Source organism: Cololabis saira, chromosome 17 (assembly GCF_033807715.1).
Source record: "Cololabis saira isolate AMF1-May2022 chromosome 17, fColSai1.1, whole genome shotgun sequence".
NCBI classification, from domain to species: Eukaryota; Metazoa; Chordata; class Actinopteri; order Beloniformes; family Belonidae; genus Cololabis; species Cololabis saira.
Window position 1 is genome coordinate 23,247,078 of NC_084603.1, and position 21,207 is coordinate 23,268,284.

The 21,207-nt window shown below is 44.0% G+C and overlaps 1 protein-coding gene across 9 annotated transcripts in view; it reads left to right on the forward strand.

Moving 5' to 3' along the window:
- The window catches only part of ebf3b (EBF transcription factor 3b), a 67,234-nt gene that overhangs the window by 27,998 nt on the left and 18,029 nt on the right, over positions 1–21,207 (forward strand). For 3 of the 9 annotated variants that reach the window (XM_061744576.1, XM_061744584.1, XM_061744580.1), the window contains exons 7-10: positions 11,449–11,530; positions 13,564–13,705; positions 18,326–18,459; positions 18,596–18,722. In XM_061744576.1, coding sequence (XP_061600560.1) covers positions 11,449–11,530; positions 13,564–13,705; positions 18,326–18,459; positions 18,596–18,722 — 485 coding nt within the window. The remainder of the gene's footprint in view (positions 1–11,448; positions 11,531–13,563; positions 13,706–18,325; positions 18,460–18,595; positions 18,723–21,207) is intronic. The other 6 variants (XM_061744577.1, XM_061744581.1, XM_061744578.1 and 3 more) reach the window with 3 other exon arrangements.

Genomic DNA, 21,207 nt, shown 5'->3' on the forward strand with positions numbered 1-21,207 from the left:
AGGCTTTTAATGAAGTTTGATTTATTCTTTGTTGTAACCTTATGTGCAACTAAGCCATAATGTTGTAATTAAAGCGAAAGTATGCCAAGAGTCACAACTTTAGCCTCATATAAAGTAAAGGGGAAGCAGTGATAGATTGCGGTGTCAGAGGGGGTTGCCGTGTAAATACAAGTAGGAACATAATGTGACCATGCCACAGCTTATTACTGAGAATGTAACTACCTTGTCATCCCGCCGCTTATTTTCATGTAGCCTTGCAAGGCGAGAGAATTACGGACATGACCACAGGTTGACCCTAATACATGTGTTTACTAGACACAAATTATGACTCATTAAGTGTGGTGAGGAGCATGATTGGCATGACCTCCGAACTCAGGACGTCAGCTGCGCCCATCCTCTGCTTTGCCCCGCTTTTGACAGCCACCAGTCTGACAGGGGGTAGCATCGGTGCTGGCTAATTAATGCAACACTTCAGAGACCCTTTCATTTATGGCTTCTGAAAGGCATTATTAAATTAATTAAACCACCAAGAGTTAGTCATTATGAAATCAGGAGGTTTACATGGATGACAGCATTTATGAATTAAACATCCCCAAAGTTCCTCGCAGGAGATACCCCGAGCTGCATGCGGATACCTAGCGCGACAGATGTTTGCACCCCCCCTTCTTCCTCGAGCTAACCTGTATTGCAAGCTATTTAGGTCTCATTTGGGGGTTTGAAAACTAAAGGCAGGAGAGAAAGAGGTTCGGGATAGCTAATGAGCAGAGAAAGAGAGGGGAAAAGGAGGTCACTAGCTCTGTTCAGCTGTAGACAGTACAGATGGTTCTGTTTTATACAATGCAACAATGGCGTACATCAATTTGTTGATCGTTAATAGATAGCTACTCTCAGATGAATTGCAGGCTGGGATCAGTTGTCTGTGCGTTTTAGCTGAGAACCCTACATTTATAGCCTGGAAACATTCAGAAAGGCTGTGTGCTGTTTTTAACTCATCATGTGATGTGAAAACTACAAATGGTTCACAAGATAAATCCCATAAACTTGGGCTTAGCTGGAGAGCAGAGGGCAGAGATGAGTAGCTCACTCAGGAGCCTTGACGATAGACTCCTTTTCATCTGTGGACTGAGATTCACAGATTATCTCAAGAGGCTCTCTATCTCTGTCCTCGTCTCTATTTCTCTTTCTCTGTTGCACCCTCCCTTTCTCGCCCCTCGAATCAGGAAGTTTGCCAGCTACTGTCTTTGTTTACAATGCCAAGGGAAAATGTCAGAGCCGTTGAGAAAAATATCCTTAGAATCTTTTTTTTTCATCTTCTTAATCTAACAGTTTACTGAACTTGATAAGTGTCCTATCAACATGCTAATCAAATTACTTCGGAACCAAAATTGACAGTTTTCATTAATTATACAAGATTATTCTAATTGCAATTCAAATTTATTCATTCCGAACAGAAGGTATTCAGTAATATTTTACAAAATTTGCATATTAAATGGAGGGAGCTGTGCATTATGCATGGTAATGTATGCACAGTTTCTTATTTTTAACTTCACGGCCATATGTGGTGTCGTTGTAGGAGCAGGTGAAAAGTCTAAGTGTGTTTAATTTGCTTGACAAACATTCGGCTGGAGCTTGTCAAGGGGAGTATTGTGAATGCCAATCTTTATTCCCTCTTTATTGATTACCCCAAACTCTAAACATCTGGAGGTAAATGGCACTGAGAGAGATGAACTGAATCATGGGATTAGTACCCTCAATGACTGAATCACTATCAATTACTTCAATAGCATAATTCAAGTGTACTGCATAAAAGCTGCAGTACCTTGGTTTTAGCCAGGATTAATATTGCAATTTAACGTAACAATGGAGGCATGGGAATGATATGGATGGAGTCCAACTTTTTTACATTGATGTCAGAAAGCTAATGCCGTTATCTAAATACGGATGTATTTAATTCCTAATTTAGGCTTTGTTTGTAGAATGAAAGGGCTCAACGCATTAGGCACATGTTTTAAAAGGTAATGGATTCGGTGAGTAAAACAACCTTATTTATTCACTGAGACGCAAAACCCCCAATTTACTCTTTGTTTTTATTTCCTAAAGCGGGCAGTGAAGTGCAAACAGCTTACTGGGAAGCTGTTTACTACTGTATATGACAAAGGGTGTGTGTGCGCGTGTGTTTGCACATGCATGTGTGTGTTTATGGGGAAGGGAGGGAGGAGTGTGCTTTTCCGGCTCCACAGGCAAGGTCTTGCGTTGTAATGTAAGCGTAATAATTATCAAACAGCATCGGAGGCTCTGGGTACGGGCTTTAACAGGGGGAGTGCATGTTTGATATGTAGAATCAGCCCATAGTGCATCCATAGAGGGTGACTAAATCGCACGGTTCATGGATCACATTAGTATTGCTCTGCATCCACCCTCGCACTATAGGTGATTTCCATTTAGACACACATTTCCACATGAAGATAAATATGACTTGAATCGTAATTTCCCTGAAGTAAATATAATACAAATACAACATAATACAGTGTCAGGCCAGGCAGGCTAATAGATTACTAGCGTGTTTTCCATTTGTATGGTAAGTGGTGAGCCTAGGTGGTGGTCTGGCGAGTAACAAATTGAATGTTTAATCCATCTCGTGCAGATTGAGGGTATCAGAAAGATCGGTAGTCTTTCCAGTTCTCTTGTGACTGCTACTATATTAGATATTTTTTACTCTTTAGGGCTTTGAGGAAATTTTGTTGGATTAACAAGAGGTGCAAAGTGGTAGATAAATTCAATTTCTTATCTTTTCTGAAGTCATCTGTTATTTTACAAATAGGTATTTGGATTTGACAGGCAGTATTTCCAGTCACTCACAAGAGTAATCTCTGATGTCAGATTAAAATAAGACCAGCTCTAGTCGAGCCAGAAAGTTAAAATATTTCATGACTTTTAATTACGGAATTTTATATCGTAGTGTTAAATTATTAACTAGAGTCTTTCTCACCACTTATATTCATGGAGTCGTTACACTCACCATTATGTTAATCTTTCAAAAGCTTCTTCCCTCTATGTTAGACAAATGAATGTGGAGAACCCATGACAAATGTGCAAAAGATGTGCTCTCTTAATATTACCAAACATTCTCTAAGTACATATTTAATTCTGTAATAAATGTTTGCTCTGGCACTTGGAAAAGCTAGATTAGCCTCAACTGCACAGTATCTTATATAAGTGTGACAAATTGATATTTTTATATAGCTTAATCTGTTTACTATGATGTTTATGCGAGGACTTATTACAAACTAATTAAAGAAATCACTTTGATATAATTAGTCAGATTTCAGGAAGCTCATTAGTAGTAATTTGCATGAAAAATAAGCCCTGTAGTGGTGCTTAGACCCAGCTATCCGATCTGTGTTTTATCTGGTTACACATCATCCCCCATTGTTTGTTGTTTGAGGCTGTCTGAAGTGGCCCACAATATTTTCAGTCATTGCCCCGAGAAGCGGTGGGGTGTCTTTCAACAAATTCCTCCCCTACAGCAAGTCAACCTGTATGTGGAAGCAGACACACGCCTCTGTGTACATAAGGCAGGAGGAGTGAGCGGCAAAACACTGTCTATTTATCTGTCAGGTTCCTGACAAAGAACTGAGCTGACAAGTAAGGGTTTCCCTCGGCAGAGCAGGGGGGCTTTATTCACCGTACTTACATGCCCAGTCTATGCCCAGAGACTCATGTTATTTGCAAATCACACTCTTTGAAAATTCACAAACGGGGCGAGACATGCCACGCTATGGTTTTGTCAGCTGCCTTCACAACAGCTAGCTGTATCGCTAACAGTGCGCGGTTCGGTAAGGAAGCAGCTTTCTCTTAGCATTTGCCTCGCTGTCACTTTTTCCAACACATGCGTTCTGTGTGTCTTCATGCTTGGGGTCTCTCCTCCCTCAGAGGGATGCCATCTTCCCTTTGGACTGACAAAACGCCCACACTCCCACTGATATAAAAAAGGAAGAGGGGGAAAAAAAAGACATTCCTGGAATTACATCATTCTCTGCTGAGGCAGTTCCTGCAGAGTCTGATGCTAATATTTTATATCAGATCCTCATTATTAGAAAAAAGTAATGATAAAAAAAAAGCCTTTTTTTTTTTCTTTTGTGATACTTCTGTCTCAGGAAGTGGGGATCAGAATGCTGGTACAAAAGCAGGACCTGTTTATTCTCTATACCCTTTTCCCACCACAAGCGAAATCCTTCCCTAAACATCCGGACAGAGGAGCACTTGTGTGGTGCTGATGTCACAGACCTACCTGGCCTCCCTCTCACAAAAGCTAAGGTATCATTAGCAAGGCCCGCACAATGCCCATTCAACCAAGCCACTGCGCTCCTCAGGACTTTGGAACAATGTTATTTTTTGTTTGAGAATTATAAAGACAGAGTTTTGCAGGAAACCTGACAGACAAAACCTTTTAGAGGTAAATGCTCCAGGCGGCTTTTGGGTTTAATCTTTTCCCATTAGCATTTCACCCCCCTCCCTCACTTTGCTCACACACAAAGATCATATTTACAGGGTCAAAAGTAGAGCCTCAGGATCTCTGGGGACTGTTTTCCTATCGCTTTTTACTCTATATTTGCACTTTTTACTTTCATTTAGATTTTTCTTTCATATAGTGTTAGTGAATAGTTTATTAAATGCATAAACAGGTGTATTTGGGTGGTAATATATGCTGCCTTTATGATAGCAGAATAGGAAAATAAAAACACAACTACAGAATAACACCTCTTAACTAATCACGAGAAAAAACATACCCTCTCACAAAAATATTAAAAAATGATTAACCCACAGAAGCAAGGGTCGATATAATGTAATGGTTATATTGTCAACAATACAACGGCTATAGGAAGGGTTTATACTGCTACCTTTGTGCGTGTGTTTGGTTGCACATGTGGGTGTGGACACATTCACTTACATTTGTGTGTGTGTGTGTGTGTGTGTGTGTGTGTGTGTGTGTGAGACTCCATGTGTGTGATTCATTCCAGGGCAGTTTTAGTCCTTATAAAATATTCATTTTGGTTGTGCAGGGCCCTGTAATTGCCATCTCTCACCCTGAATTATTTATACCTCGCACAGACTGACAAAGCTTTGCCATACGGCCCCAGATGAATCAGAAAGCAGCCATCTCTGCTGCCAACAGCACTGGGCTTTCACACAAATATGGCAGCCACGTCTCTCTGCCTGGCCTCTCTTAATTTGACATTTTCTTTTTCTCCCTCCCTTTGTCCTAGGTGCACAGAAAGGTTACCTGTTAGCTTTAAGCACCGACCCATCCTCTGTCTTTCTGTCTCTATTCACCCCCCCCACCCCCCCACCTACATGACAGTCCACACTGGGTGTTTTTTTTTTTTTTTTCAAATCTTCTGAGAATGCGTTAATGTGGTGGCAACGTCAGAGTGGCTGCCTCATGTTTCATGATGACTGACCAGCCCTGACAGCCACTTTAGGTGTATGTATTATACATTAGTAATAATATGATGTAGAAATACACTGGCATAAATCTGAGCATGCATGGGCAGACAACAAAACCACTGACTCACTGACCTAAACACTCACACACTCACTTACACACACACACATGCAAATCAGCCCTTCGCTGGCATGCTGAGTCCAGCAAGATGTCTGTACAGTAAATGGTCACAGCCCCCCTGTTGGCCCTCGGTTTACAGCGGTGTTCCCCCTGCGTCTCGCCTGGGTCTGATCACTCCAAGGTGCCACAGGAGAGCGCCGGCGCTGTATAGCTCTCATTGTGAGTCGACTCTGGGGCCTTCCAGAACCCCACGTCCAACACCCTAAATACCACTATTCACCCGGGCCGGTTATTCCAACATATGCTTATCTTCCATCTCACTAGTGCAGGGAGGTGCTGACTGGTATTTCCTCAAGGCCCCAAGCTCCAGTGCTGACCAGTAATCAAAGCACCATATTTCTTCTCAAAAAATAACCTGAAGATACCTCCACGAGGTCCAGCTGGTGAGCAGAGGAAATGTTCCTGAGGGCTGTTTTGTTGGAGCGCGTGATTATTTTTCTAGCATCAACAACCCCCTCCTTCTTGCATCAACACTGTCCTAGTCATTATCACTGATACTCATTGCATGGTCTTTTAAGGGGAATTCACAAGTATTTAAGAATCCCAGACTGGATGCAGATGATGTTTGCTCGGCTGTAGCATCGTGGCCGTGCAACACAAAACAACATAGAATTATTTATGTTTTGTGTCTTATTATATTGCGTTCAAAGTCCTGGTAGAGTAAAGCTGTATTCAGACTAAAATAAAGAACAGCGTGCAATAGTACACAGCCTCAGCGGTATCTTGATACGAGGGGATGGGAGAGGCAGAGAGAAAGCTTGGGGCTAAACATGCAGTACGTGGCATGCTGGAGCTAAAAGCTGCATAAAGCACACAGCCTTAGTCCACTGTTAGCAAGTGATGGATAGTTAGCAAGAGCTCCAAGTCTTCGTCTAATCTGTTACAGTAAACCTGTGCCAAAGCCTGAAGGGAATCAGTGGGGGCTAGCTGCGAGTAGGCTTGACGTGAAACCATTTGTGAAGACGAGCGATTCTCTTAAGTAAGAAAGTAACAGTGTAGAGAAAGTGAGGGGGAGATAGCTGGAGAGCAAGTGAGACAGGAGGTGAGGAGAATGAGTGAGAGTGTGAGGGAGAGTGAAGGAAGAAGAGATACCATAATGAGTCCTGTAGCCATGGACTAAATGAAGAGGGATTGACAGAGTGAGGGATCCTCAAGTGAAATAATGTCAATGCCATTCTGCCCATTAGAGAGAAAGGGGGATGGTGGAGGAGAGGGTAAAAAGGGATGAATGGAGGGACACAGCTACATCTTACGTTGCAAGGGAAGCCAATAAATTATTTGTGACACCCTCGCAACACACATACCGCCAACAAAAACATGAAATATGAAACAACAAAATGAACTGACAATAGTAGCTGAAAAAAATATAAAGAAATAAAAACAGGAAAGGCCTTGGAAATACCCAATAAATTCTCCGAGACATGTAGTTGGGATATTTGATGTCGGAACAATAATAATCACAGTGACATCTGCCTTGCTGCTCTCGGAGGAGGCGGGCAGAGCCCGTGAGTGGAAGGGGTTAATCTTCCAAACCCAATAAGGTTGGATAGTGAGGCACTTGTTCCCTGATAAAGAAGTGATAGGATCTGTGGGTCTGGTCCCTCGGCGCTTGTACAGGGGTAGAGCAAATATTGTTAATGTGCTGTGGTTTACTTCAGCTAAGGCGAGAAAAACAGCCCTGCTTGACGAGAGAAGACAGTGGCAAACCGGAATACGACAGAAATGGCCACGCGGCTCAGTTCGGCCTCCCAGAGACTTAACTGGCATACATATCTGAGCCCACTCAGCTGTATAAATAAGTGTTTGGGAAGATTAAGATCTATAAGTGTCTCTATTTCTCGTTTTACCTGCTCTGCCTTGTCACAACAAGGATCTGAATGCAGTTCAGTGAAGTGCCTAATAACTGGAGCAGTAGGTAGGGAAGGCAGGAGGCTTGACATTAAGACCCTGGCGTTTTGGAAATCCGATACGCTATTGACCCGTGTACTACTATCTCAGCGTAGAGATCTGGTGTCAGCAGATTGTAGTCTGGTGTTGGGAGCCGTTTCTTACAGGGCTCTTGTAACAGGGGCCCATTGAGTCTGGGAGGCAGCTGGGGCCTGATGGGCTGGAGCTGGGTGGTGATCGATACTCACCGCCTTGCAACGGATGACCTCACTGTCATGGCTGCCGGCTGTGGACACTGCATGCTAGTCATTAGTGCTGGGGCACCAATCAGGAGCTTAGAGTTGTCAATACCTGCCTCTTACAGATACTGTGGCCATCTGTCAGTGTATTGTGTAACAGCCTAAGTAAATATGGGAAAGCTCCTTTGAACAATAAGAACAAGGTGTACTATTGACGAAAAAAATATGCTCGCCAGGAAGTAATTTGAAAAAAAATCTCGGATTGACAAAAAATTCCAACGAGCTCCGACATAACTTACATTTTTTTCAGCTTGTTAAGATATAAAAAAAAATCTAGTGAATGGATAAAAAAAAAAAGACAGGATAGAAAGCCTCCACTTCTTAATAATACAACATTATCCTTATTTGCCCTCTTCACTCAAATCAAAAGGGTGGACATTTATGCATGAGTGACATCAACCCGGCAATTAAGTTGGCCATTTAAATGAGAGAGGGCCTTCCTCACCTCGCATGTTTGTTTTTCCTCTCTCTCTCTCTTCTTTTTCTTTTCTTTTTTCTTTTTCTCTATTCCCCCTCTGTTTGATGATGGTAGAGGGTGAGCTCGAATTAGGGCGATGGGTCTTCCTTTGAGTGTCAGCCTAAAATGATCAGAGTAAAGATAAGAGGGTCTAGCAGCCCTCAAATCAGTCAAAGTGCCAAAGTCGGCCTTTTTCTCCTCAATTACCGGGTCTGTGAAGCCAGGGAGTGGAAGGCGCAGAGCCTGCTGCATTACTAAAGAGACAATCTATTTCCCCTTTGACCAGAGGGAGAGAAATCATTATGGCATGATTAGTAGCTTCGGCAGTGGGCAAGCATGGAGGTACTACAGGAGAACTGTATTAATTGCCTTAGACCGAGGCATGAGCGGGATTGTTTTAACGTTGATTTGTGGACCTGTATGACGAGCTGTTGGAGATAAAAGCCCGTGTCAGGTCTTAGTTATACTGGCAGACTTCGGGCATGCAGACAGATGGGCTTGATGTCAAGGTTTCTGAGGCTGCCCTGGAAGTCTTTTTCTATATGGCTGTCGATGTCTTCCTCTTTGTCTTTCTTCACACTTCATAGTTTTCCTTTACGCCTCCCGTTACCCCCCCCCCCCCCCCCCCCCTCTCCCACGATGGACTACACCCCACCCCTTCCTGCACTCCTTTCTCTCTCTCTCTCTCTCTCCTCCAACTGATAGCTGCCTTGGCCGATTATTTCATCCAGTGTGGTCCACTGAGAGCCTCCTCTCCCGACTTTGGAAGAGCTTTAATTAGCCATGTTAATATCCCCTTCATTGGCCTTAATATCACTCAACACCTTCCTCCATCTCGGCGGCCACCAGGGTCCCCCTGTCCTGTCAGAACAGCTGATTATTGAGAAGGATAGCTTTAATCAAACCTAATTGCAGTTCATTCTTTCCCTCTATCCCCCTTTGCCCTCCATTGCCAACATCTAATGGCAGCGACGACTTGATATCCCATTAAAAAACAATTAAACAACCTCCTTTTGTCTCTGTGCGTGCCAAAACACCAGCACAAACTTCTGTAGATATTTAAGAAGTAAGGCAGAGAGAGAGGGGCCTTGTCTTAATTGCTCTGCTTTTCACCAAGGACCAATTTGCACCGTGCTCATGGAGAATCTTAACCAACTCAAATGTAATGGATGCTATAGCGCTACCTCTGCTGTGGACTATGAAAATTAAGCTTATCTTTTTAGGAGAGGAATTGTGCTTAATTGCTTTCATAACAGTAAACATAAAGGGGCTACTTTATGATTGCGTGGGCACTCAATTTCTTGTGTTTATTGTTTCTTAACTTTTGGTTTTGCTGTAGTAGGAAGAGTATGTAAAAGCGCCCGAGTAAAGCATCTGAGAAAGAGACTGGGAGAACTCCGAGAGTAATGTGATTCTTTTATGAAGTGAATGCATTGCCTGGGAAATATATTCTATCTCTTGCTCTGACATAAATTGTCTCTCAATAGGCGATGCATGTGCATGCACATGGTTACACGAACACACCGCTGAGCACATGTGCACACATACACACAAACCACTGGTCTTACCCAATCTGTATGAGAGGCAACAGACAAATAAAAGTCGTATTTCAGGTCTGCTTTCCGCAGATGTCTGCTGCTCTACATTATGACTCTTTGGGGAAATAAAAACAGGGTCAGGGAATTAGAGTACATAATGGTCATTTTGATGATCAGCCAACAGATGCAACCCGAAAACACAGTGAACACAATCAAGTGAAATGCACTAATGACAAGTCAGGTTTTTTATGGGCTCGCCACACACCGACAGGCAATCAGCATTCTGGCATGGGTTAAAGCGTCTTTTATTGATGTCCGAGCCAAAGCTCCTTGGATGTGGAGTGAAAATATTTTCTCACCTCTCCTTTCCCTCCTGGGCCCTCGGTGAAGCACAAGGTATAGGAGTCTATCGAAGAACACTTCTAAATGACCAGTGCATGTGTTAATGTGGCCAGGGTTAGAAGGGTCATTTCAGACTCTGATTTATGGCCTGGCTGGGATCCCACTGGGTGAACGAGAAGTCTTAAGTGTTGTGAAACCATCCTCACAGGCCACACAAGCCACTGAGTTTAGCTGAATGAAACGCCCGTGCAATCTATGGTGCAATCTATGGTAATCCGATGAACCGCTGCGATTCTGAGAGCCAAGTGAGTCTTACAATGGAAACCATGTTATTGCATATAGTAATACCAGAGCCATGTGATGAAAAATAAATACGACTGCAGTGTATTTATAACGAATCAGAGAAAGCGCAGGAGCAATCAGTCACGATTCTGTGGGGAGAAGTTGCAAAAACAACAAGTCCATTTAATCGTATATCCAGTGAGGTCATTTAAGATTTTGTACAATAGGTTACATTTGAAATAATTTCTCTCACGGTCTTCTCTTACTTGTTAAATTTCCTCTTGAACTTTTATTTATGTTAGCGAGGACACATCTGATATACAACTCAGTTCAGGGCCTTATCAATAAATTCAGAGAGGCCCGAGAGGGAGCAAGAGAGGGAGGCAGCTCACAAACCAACCAAGCCCAGATCTCACTCAGATGTGACATTTGTTGAGACGATTAGCCAGGTTGTAATTTGTGGCATAATTGCCTCACCCACCCACAAGTACATGGGTGTGTGTATGCATTATGTGTGTGTGTCAGTGTGTGTGTGGCGCACTGTGGTCCCAGGAGTGTCCGCCTAATTGCCTGACAGGACTATAAGTTTTGTGGCGCGCTCTCACCTTGTTAGGTCCTTTATCCCTGATGCTCTTCAAACAAGACCTGGTCACAGGTGGGCCTCATTTGCTTCCCTATTGAACAGGAGAACTTTAATTGCACAGGGGGTGTCCTGGGATTAAAGAGGCGGGTGGAATATCAAGTGACTTCCTGTATGTTAGTGGCAGATGGGTGTTGGGGAAGACCCATGAACTCAGGTGAGGGGACGGGATCACAAAGAGACGGATGCTCTTGATTTTGAAATATAATAAAGACGACCATGAGTGTCCGAACAGAGAAAGCATGATGAATGGATGGATACGCGTGTGACAAGAGTGCGCAAAGAGTTTAATAATATTCTCAGACTTGTCTTTTCAAAATTTCAGCTTGAAGGATATGACTAAGTTCTTGTTTTTCTTTTTTTGTGCTCTCTTTCAGATTCTTCTTAAAGTTCTTTCTCAAGTGCAATCAGAACTGTCTGAAGAATGCAGGGAATCCACGAGACATGCGCAGATTCCAGGTGACTGAAACCTATTTCACACAAACGCTCTATTTCTGTCTCTGTCTCTCACTATCTGCGTATTTTTTTTTTCAATCGTGCACTCACATGTGCACATGTGTAGAAATAGACCGCTAAATCTGCTATACTATACTAACGCTCTTTGACACAGATTCACATACGAAACAGCTTTATTTTATTTTATTTTTTTCTTAATTATTGGCACTGAAGGGGGCAAAAACTAAGAAAAAGGGGAGTGAGGGATTTTGTGTCCTGTGTGCTCTGGACGGAATATTTATTAGGGAATACCATCTGACACAAATAAGGATATAGGATTTAAGAGTGCCATCAATTCTGCTCCTGACAGCTTTCTGAGCCTCAGCACAGAGGGGAGGACGATCCGACCACATGTAACAACAGTGTTAACTCAGGATTTGTCTGGCAGAGGAAACGCATACCTTCTGACACACACACACACACGCGCACACACGCGCGCACACACATATGGATGAATGCACATAAACGTCAGGAGCGCATATGTTTGCTTTCTCTGTATCCGTCTCTCATTCTTGGCCACATATGCATGCAGTTACTGTCACACGTATGCAATTCTGCATACGGCCAATGAAAACCATCTTCGGAAAACTGTTGCGATTTACACTAAAGGGACATGGATACTGAGTATCTTTTAGTACTTTTCCTGTTTCTTTTACCCTCTCACAACTAATGTGTAAAGAAGTTCTAAGAGGACCAGCGCCCTGCTGATTCATTTATCCAACCATCCATCCATCCGACCCAGACATTTTCACCAAGAGCGGCAAACTAGGTCAAGGTGAGAGTTTGTCTTATCAGGGTAGCCACAATCTACAGGAGGACGTCCGTCACTGTGCAAGACTATTCCGTGACAGACATATAAGTGAGCATCCTCCAGGAGGAAGCCCAGACATGAAACAGACCAGACAGGGTGTCCCCTCCTGATGTCACCACCATCAGACCTCCCCTGCCTCCTCAAATCTTCCCTCAGGGTAAATGTGGACTGATGCATGACAGCCACCACAGGCTTTCGCCTTTCGCTTCCTATGTATCTAAAGAAAAAAGCAGAAACTCTGTTTTAGCTCTTTTTGTGCTCGAAAGAACACTCGTCATTGGCGGCCATCCCTTATCTTCCGTGTAGCAGTTATTAGGCCATTTCGCCCCTAATAGATTTCCCAGATGCTCGACCATAGGTGTTTCTCTGGCCAAAGTTGTGTATTCGACATGCCTTCCACACTACTTATTACCCCCCAAAACCAGCTGGAGGCCAGAAAGGGCCCAATCCATCATCCTCAGCTTGGCCCAGCTCTGAACCTGCTCACAAGAATGGAGCTCTTTCACTTCCCCTTCTTTCCCCCTCTCCCCCCCTTCACCCCCCCAGCCTTCCCAATCCGACCAAAAAAAGTACCCCCCTGAATTCCACCGCTACACCGAGGTCACTTACCGGCGAAGCAAACCTGAGAGGGGCTCTCTGTTTCCGCCTCAGAAACACTTTGGCCATTCACATGCGGCTCACTGTTTGGAATGCGGTGGCCGAAAAAACAACAACAAAAATAAGCATTATGAAATATGGAGTGTGGCTTGGAATTTGATCCTAGTAAAATGTTTGTTGAGTGATGGGATGGAGTACGTCTTGCTTGCTAATGACTACAGTAGCATTTTTTAAAGGGAGGCCTTCCACCCTTAGGTAGGTGGACAAGTCGAACGCCGTTCAGGAGTCAACGGAAATGGTATTTTGGTAATTCAAAAGTCAATTAGCTGCACATTAAAGCAAGACAGTAAAAAGCGAACACAAAGTGGATGAGAGGCGAGGTAACTGTAACGTGATATGTCCAAAGACAACATCAGATCCAAGAGGTTTGACAAAAATAATCAATAGCATAAAAGCATACGCTTTGACAAAAAATGATTTCTTGTGAATTATTAATGTTTCTGGGCTATTTCTTCATAGTTAGACTCAAAAGTCTGGATTGTGTTATCACCGTTTGCTATATGACATTTTAATTTCACCCCTCCTGCAGGTTGTCGTATCGACGACCGTCAATGTGGACGGCCACGTCCTGGCTGTCTCTGACAACATGTTCGTACACAACAACTCCAAGCATGGGCGAAGGGCTCGCAGACTCGACCCTTCAGAAGGTACGCCTCCTTATCTGGAGAATGGTAGGCTCATTTTTACATCCTATAATTTGCTACGCTCCTTTTTTCCTCTAGTTCTTTTTTACATCTTCACATTTTTATTTTCTCAGATCACACACGTAGCTGCTTCTAGTTTCTTAGAACCTTTTGTTCTCACTTTCATTTTACATTTTTTAAGTTGCTTTTTGCCTCCCTCATCCCTGCTGTTATGCATTGACTGGAAATAGTATACATTATGCGGCGTGTTTATCATTTCAGGACCACTAACAATTATGATGATGCACAGACTAATTTAAAAATGTTATACTACTTCCAGTCTCCTAATGCACCTACATTTGTCCTAAAAGCCTATGTGAAACATGATCAAATTGCTGAAGAATTTGGCTGTGAGGTCAATTTCCTGCCATTGGGTTCTGCAGATTTAGCTGTGAGAGAGCTGAAACAGGGGGAGGAAGGAGAGAGACAGAAAGAGGGAAGAGGGGAGGAGGGGGGCATAGGGGTGGGGTGATGGTGTGTGTGAGTGTGTGTGTGTCTGTGCGGAGGGGTGGGGTGGCCTATGAGAAAAACAGAACTTACTGTTTTTCTTCCAACTGATTCCATATGATAGACTGATTGCCTTCTCAGCCAAAAGAGAGAAAAGAAGGACCACCAAACCATGGGAAATCCAAAAAGTAAAATGCACTGAGCATAACCTTCTGACCCTTGTGGCCTCCACTTGCAGATGGGAGCACACACAGCTGAAAGACTGTTAAAAAAGAAGAAAAAAAAGAGAGAGTGAGACAAGTAAACCGACTTGGGCCAATTGTGCAAATTGCTTATGTTCAAATTTCAAGAGCCAATTATGGCTGGGCAAACAGCTTATATACACCACTGACTAAAACAAGCTTCTCTGCACATTAATGGGCATTAATGGTTCTATCACCAAAAGCAAATGTAATGTTTAATACAACAACGACTAATACAAAAAAAAAGAAAAAAAAAGAGGAAGACGACGACCAGACAATTAATATATCTCAGTGCTCTCCAGTCCTAGTGGGGGAAAAAGCTAATCTATTTGTTTTTGTCTTTATTAATGACTCCTCTACTGGAGAACAAAATCAAATAATTAAAGTCCTGCCCGGAGCACCAAAGTCATTATGTTCGCTGACGTTCTGTTTGTGTGTTTCACGTTTATGACACGATAGGTGTGGATCGCCTAGCAACCAGTTTCTTAATGAGGAGAGCAATTAAAGAGGTTGAGCCCTTGCCTCCATGTTCCCCCTCTCCCATGGGACCCCTCTGTGTGTTGTGTGTGTTTGTCCATGTGTGTGTGTGTGTGTGCTTGTGTTCTTTACAGGTTACCCCTACCCATCCTTTTATTTCTCTCTTCACCACACTCTTCAAAGCAGCAGAGTGACGCCCCGTAAAGCAAAAAAAATAAGCTATTGTCAACCGCCCAGTTGCACACGTCTTTGTCTAATAACTTTAATTCACCTTCTCTCTGCTTAACCGCTCTCACAAGTTGAGATTCTTTTCTATTTATTTATTTCTTTTACCTCTCCCAGGCTCAGCTCAACAACAAACTCATTTATTATCATGCATGGACAGCGATGGCTCACTTTGTTTGAGTCACCTTTAACAAACTGAGATTTGACACTTGAGGAAAAAGGAGACCCGGTCGTAAAATGTAATCCCAGCCATGTCCTCCATAGCGCACTGACAGCGAGCGGGCAGACAGGCAGCGTGCTTTAAATTAGCAACACATTCTTCCTTTAGAGTTCAAGAGAAGCCTCAGATATGCGGCTGTCTGACTGGGTGTGCGGCTGAAACAGGAAGGCATCCTTTTCTCCCAGCTCGTGCTGCACTTGCACCAGCTGCCTCACATTGATCAAGAAGTGCTGCCCCCTATTGGCACAGAGAGGGGACAGCCTGTGGATGACAGACTGAGCCTCACCATGTGACATTTTTGTTCACTTGTGTGCACTGTCACACAACAAGCATATTATGCATTCAGACACGAGCGTGCTTTGAGGCTGCCTGTCACTCAAACATGTATAGATTCAGGCTCAAAGGTGCATAAACATGCTCACAAATAGCGGAGTCTTTCACACACACTCCCACTCATCCATGCACACACACACACAGACACATGCGAGCACGCACTCGCACACGCACGTTCCTTAGCTCAGTTCTACCATTATAGAGCCCCAGACAATATGGGAGACTCACCATAGAGCCTGCAGCGCCTGCCTCATTTGCATGCCAAGTGGCTGTAATGCTGTTAGGGTTTATGCAATAAAGACAAGTGAATCCAGACTGCTGGGCATAAGAGGAAGAAAGAAGGAGAGGAGAAGGAGGAAAAGGATGGAAGGGAAGGAGAAAGAAATGGAGAGAGTATGAGTGAGAGAGGCTGAAAGTGAGACAGAGAGAGAGAGAGAGGGAGAGGGAGAGAGAGAGATGGAGAGAGTCAAAGGGAACAGATGGCCCAGGGAGAGGTAAAAGGTATAATCCCATCAGCTGCACTATCAACCGACCATCTGGACATCCCACAGCACAATTACAACACATTTCAGCAGGCAGAACAAAGGACGGCTTCACGGGGCCATATCAGACCTGTTTGAGCGTCACAAAACTAGAGCTAGGACCTCCTTCGCTCAGATCTCGGATCACTTTTGACGTGCAACCACTAAACAGAGGAGGAGAAGATTAAAACAGATCACAGGTGGAAAAGTCTACGATCATTTCACAGCAATTTAAAAATAAAGCAAAACAGAAAGATGTATTGAAATATGCATTCAAATCATTTTATGCTCCTCCAATGTAATCCGAAGTTTGCGGAGACTTAGCGATACAACACTCGGGCCAGCAGACTGGCTCTTTGCATCCTCATCCGTCCACTCCTCATGATGCCTATCATCTGCTGAGGGGGCATTGTGCGTGTCTGTCATCAGATCGCCTGTGCTGACTGTGTAATCCACTTCGCCACGGTCCCCATTCAGCACATGCTCCCCGCTCTGTCTGTGCATTGAGACATATGCAAATTTTTTCGGCAGAAGGGTGGACAGCTTAGGGCCTCAGTCGCTGCCTCTCCATGGGTCCTTCTGTGCGTGGGAGGGGGCACTGGGATTTCCGAGGTGGTGCGTCTGTGTTTGTGTGCGTGATTGTGTATGCCTGTCATAGGTTTCGGGCTGCAGCTGCCCCCCAACAGTCGCCGTCACCATCAGGCCTCCTTCTTGCCTCCTCCTTCCTGTACCCCCCACGCCCCCGCCACCCACACCCCCCCCCCCCCCCCCCTCCTTCTCTCTCATCCCCAAAGTCAATTTGTTTACAGTAATTTTGAAGGGTGAATTATTTGCTGTAATCGTCCGCACTGATGAAGGTCAGGCCCTTAGAGGGGGCCCAGCATGCCCATGGAGGGTTGGTCCTCTTTCAGACGCTCCGCTTCCCAATTAAGGAAAGCAAATGTCACTCCTCCAGGCCTCACAAATGAAAATCTGTACGAGGTGATTAGCATGAAGTCAACAGCGCCTGTTAAAGTCAGATTCCCTGTAGTACCAATGTGTGTGTGCACTTTATGGGCAGGGAGAGAGAACAAACATGACCTGAACAGACCCAACAGCAAGGCAAACAAAGGGAGATGTCTTGTCTGAGGTGATCCATACAACAATGGGTGGCTGTGATTTACTTACTGGATGGAAAGGATAAAAGAGGTTCAGAACTAAGCTTGTAAGGAGACAAAAAGGGAACTTAGTGGAATAGTCACACACGTTTTGAGGGGTAGGAGGAAAAAAAAAAAGCCATGCACAATTCATAGTGTATTAGAGATATTGATGGAAATAGATTAAGTTTGATATTGCTACTTTATTGCTAGCTGTCATGCTATTTCTGTTGTAAACACGGTGTTTTGCTCAACACCATATTAAGGTAATGCATCAAATGACAGTGAATGTGAGGCACAAGATCACTCAAATTAGATTATAATAACAACCCAGACTGTTGACGTATGGCAGCGCTACATAGCAGAAGTCATGCCAGATGAAAAGCATTATAATAAACAATATGAAATGGATTGAATCGATCACAAAAATAAAGAAAAAAAACCCCTCTCTCTGAATAATTCATGAGCTTATTTCACGTTATGAAACCTGAAACTATACTCGGTGTGCCTGCACTGTATTGCAGAACAAAGGTAATGAAATAACTTGAAGCACCAAAGCTTTAGCTTGTCATTTCCACTTTAACAGTCTGTATTCTTGACTCATTTAAGATTTGCTCAACTTTGAAATTTTACTGTACATGCGGGTGAATGCTTAATCAATTCTGATAGCTACATTTGCCCTGACACATAATTTGCTCCATCAAATCATTTTCCTGGTGAGCCTGGCGTTTAGCCTTTGTGAAGTGGACCATTTGAAGGGCCTGCTTAACTACACCACTCCAGCGCGCTGATAAATGATTCTGATTCTCATGCCTTAAAGGACAAATCCATCATTTTTTTTCTTTTTTTTTTTTTCCGGGGGGCAATTTCCATGATATGTCTTTGTAAGAGACACGGAGGGCTGAACGCAGCGGTGATGCAGCAATGTGGCTGATAGGAAAAGGGACAGGTCCACGAGTTTTGAAGCTTAGGTGCTGAATTTGCTCTTTCTTTTTGTCTTGGATAAGCAGCCACCCCATGCATCAAGGCTATCAGCCCCAGCGAGGGATGGACCACTGGAGGAGCCACGGTCATCATTATTGGAGACAACTTCTTTGATGGCCTACAAGTTGTGTTCGGAACCATGCTTGTATGGAGCGAGGTATGATTTTACATCTTCTTCAATAATAGACTCAGTGGAAACATTACTCCTCTAGCCTGCTCAGATAGCATTACCTGCTCTGTAGCTTGTATTTGCAGAGGGCTGATTGTCCTCACTCTATTACTCTGTAATGTAGCTGATAACTCCCCACGCCATCCGGGTCCAGACTCCACCTCGGCATATCCCTGGTGTTGTGGAAGTCACGCTGTCCTACAAGTCCAAGCAGTTCTGCAAAGGTGCTCCTGGGAGATTTGTCTACACTGGTGAGTGAAAACCCTTTTCTCCCCGTCTCAGGCTTGTACTGTACTCCCCTTCCTCCCGCTCCCTGGATGGAGCCCTCAGCTCTGAGTCCGGGTGCTGAAAATGAATCGACCGTGCTTTTTGAATGTTAAATATGTAAGATCTGCATAAGTAGTAAAAAAAAAAGAGAGTTCATGCCAAGTTCTGTGAGACCCAAGCTGTCAAGATAACTAATTCATTCTACTCTCTTTATCTGTCCTTCAGTGAAATGGATTTTTAAGCCATAATGCGTGTGTTTTTTAAAGTTTTTTTTATGAATAAGACTGGAAAATTTCAAACAAGATGAAGTGCACGAGTGTGAAGTTATTCTCGTGTGATCGGCATGAAGTCATGAGAGAAAAAGGTGCAAAGAGATGAGAGGCACGTGAGAGGGAAAAGGGAGTGTGTGTGTGTGTGTCACACTCGGAGTAAAAGATCTGATTATCTTGGCTAACAGAAGGAAGTGGTGGTCTTATCTGTCATCATTGGTGAGTAGACAGAGGTTGTGGGGGTCAGAGCCTGTCTGACCTGGAAGCCTCTGTCTGTTCCAACTCCGATGGGCAGAGTGAAAGCACTCTAACTCCCCCCCAGCACTCCCATGCCTGCAGCACACCCCTGGCCTTGAGCACAGCAAGGCCATGGCTGTGCTGGAGGAACACCCCCCCCCCCCCCCCCCCCCCTCCGCCCCTCAAACACCTACAAAAAAATTCCCCATCCAGACCCCTCCATCCTGGGGCAGCTGTTTCTCATCAAGCCCCCCCCACCTCCCCTCGCTCCCCAAACCTACAGCCACCCCCAGCCATCCGTCCCCTTCTCCTCCAACCGTGCAGTCTGGCCCAGCTCTCCTGCATTTAACCTCCCTAGCAGGAGCGGAGCAGAGGCCAACAAGGCACCAGGATAATGAAACAGGAGTGTACTGTGCCTGCGTAAATGTGTGTGTGACTGAGGAGGAGAAAGTGTGAGTGCGAAACTGTGTGCGTGTGCGTGTGTGTGTGTGTGTGTACACATGTTACCGCACAGCCCTGAGAAGGTGTATAAGTTAAGACATTAATGGCTTCTATAGCACCCTAGTGAAAGTGCCAGGTCCCTTAAGAACAGACCCCATTAGTCACAGAGGCTAAGCGGATTGGGATGATTACCATCAGGTTTTACTGGGGAAACGCGTCCCCTTCTCTCTATCTTTGTTGATTTTTCTCCCCCATTCTTCCTCTCTGTCTTCCCTGGTTCCTTCTCACTTCCAGTTAGTATAAAGATACAATTACCCCTGGAGGCAACGGTGGTACAATTGATTAGTGCGGTGAATTAAAAGAGAAAGTCGCCAACAGACAGGTCCGGCTCCTCCGCTGTTACGCTATTCCCCGTGTGGCTCACCCTGATTGTACGAGGGGCGACGCTTGAGAGAATGAATGCATAACATTAGAATTAGGACTCACTGATTCCATATGTACAGTAATTGCCAGGTGAAAGGATATTCGCCACTTGTCCGAGACATTACAATGTGAATTGGCTGATACATTGAGTGCCGGAGAGTGGATCGCGTATTTAAAAATGAAACAGCTCATTCCAAACCATAGCTTTTCTTTCTCTGCTACAGCACTTGAACAAATGGCCCTAGACGCAGAAATAGATTCGAAACGACCCAGAGCTGCTATAGCACATTACACAAGCTGAAAAGGGCATGTAGTGACACAAAGCTGTCAAAAAGGCGCAGAATGCTTTAGCATCACGGTGCAGAACACCATGCGCATATCAAAAGTCTAGTTATCCAAGCACGTGACTTCGAGCGTGACTCGGGAGCACAGCTTGAGCGGAGTGAGTTTTTTTTTTTGTTTTCCTTTTTCATGTTGATTGTTCTTGCACCACCACCCTAATTGAGGAGATTTAACTTGGTCAATTTAAGAAATTATCACAAATTACTTAGAGTCAACACAGAGGAGGCTGCAGTCAATTCGAACAGCAGAGCGACATGTCCTCACTCGGGTTAACACCCTGGAATCGCTCCAAAACTCACAATCCATTCACAGAAAGAGAGCACCCTGTATGTCAAATAATCCTGTTGTCATTGACTATTGAATGTTTAAAACACTAATGAGACAAACAGAGACACTATATAAAACCTGAGTAGGCTGCAGCTGAAAGACTGCTTTAGGGAGTTTATATATGTTATTTTTAAAGCAATGACACTTTGACTATTTTCCCTAAATCACAGTCTGTACATTTTACCTTCTAACTGAGCGTTGTCTCTTGGCGCTTGCATGCTTGTCCTCTGTCTAATCCATGTATCGGTTATCCATTGGTCAGGACTAGACCGGTAGAACCAACTGTCAGCAAGGTTGTAAAAAATCAAAAGGAGAAAGTGGTGGATGCACCTGAGTCAATACTTTATTACACCCTAGCCTTTATTAAGCACCGAAAACAGCATGAGCCAGTTAAATCAAATATCCAAAAGAAAAAGTCTCAATTTTCAGC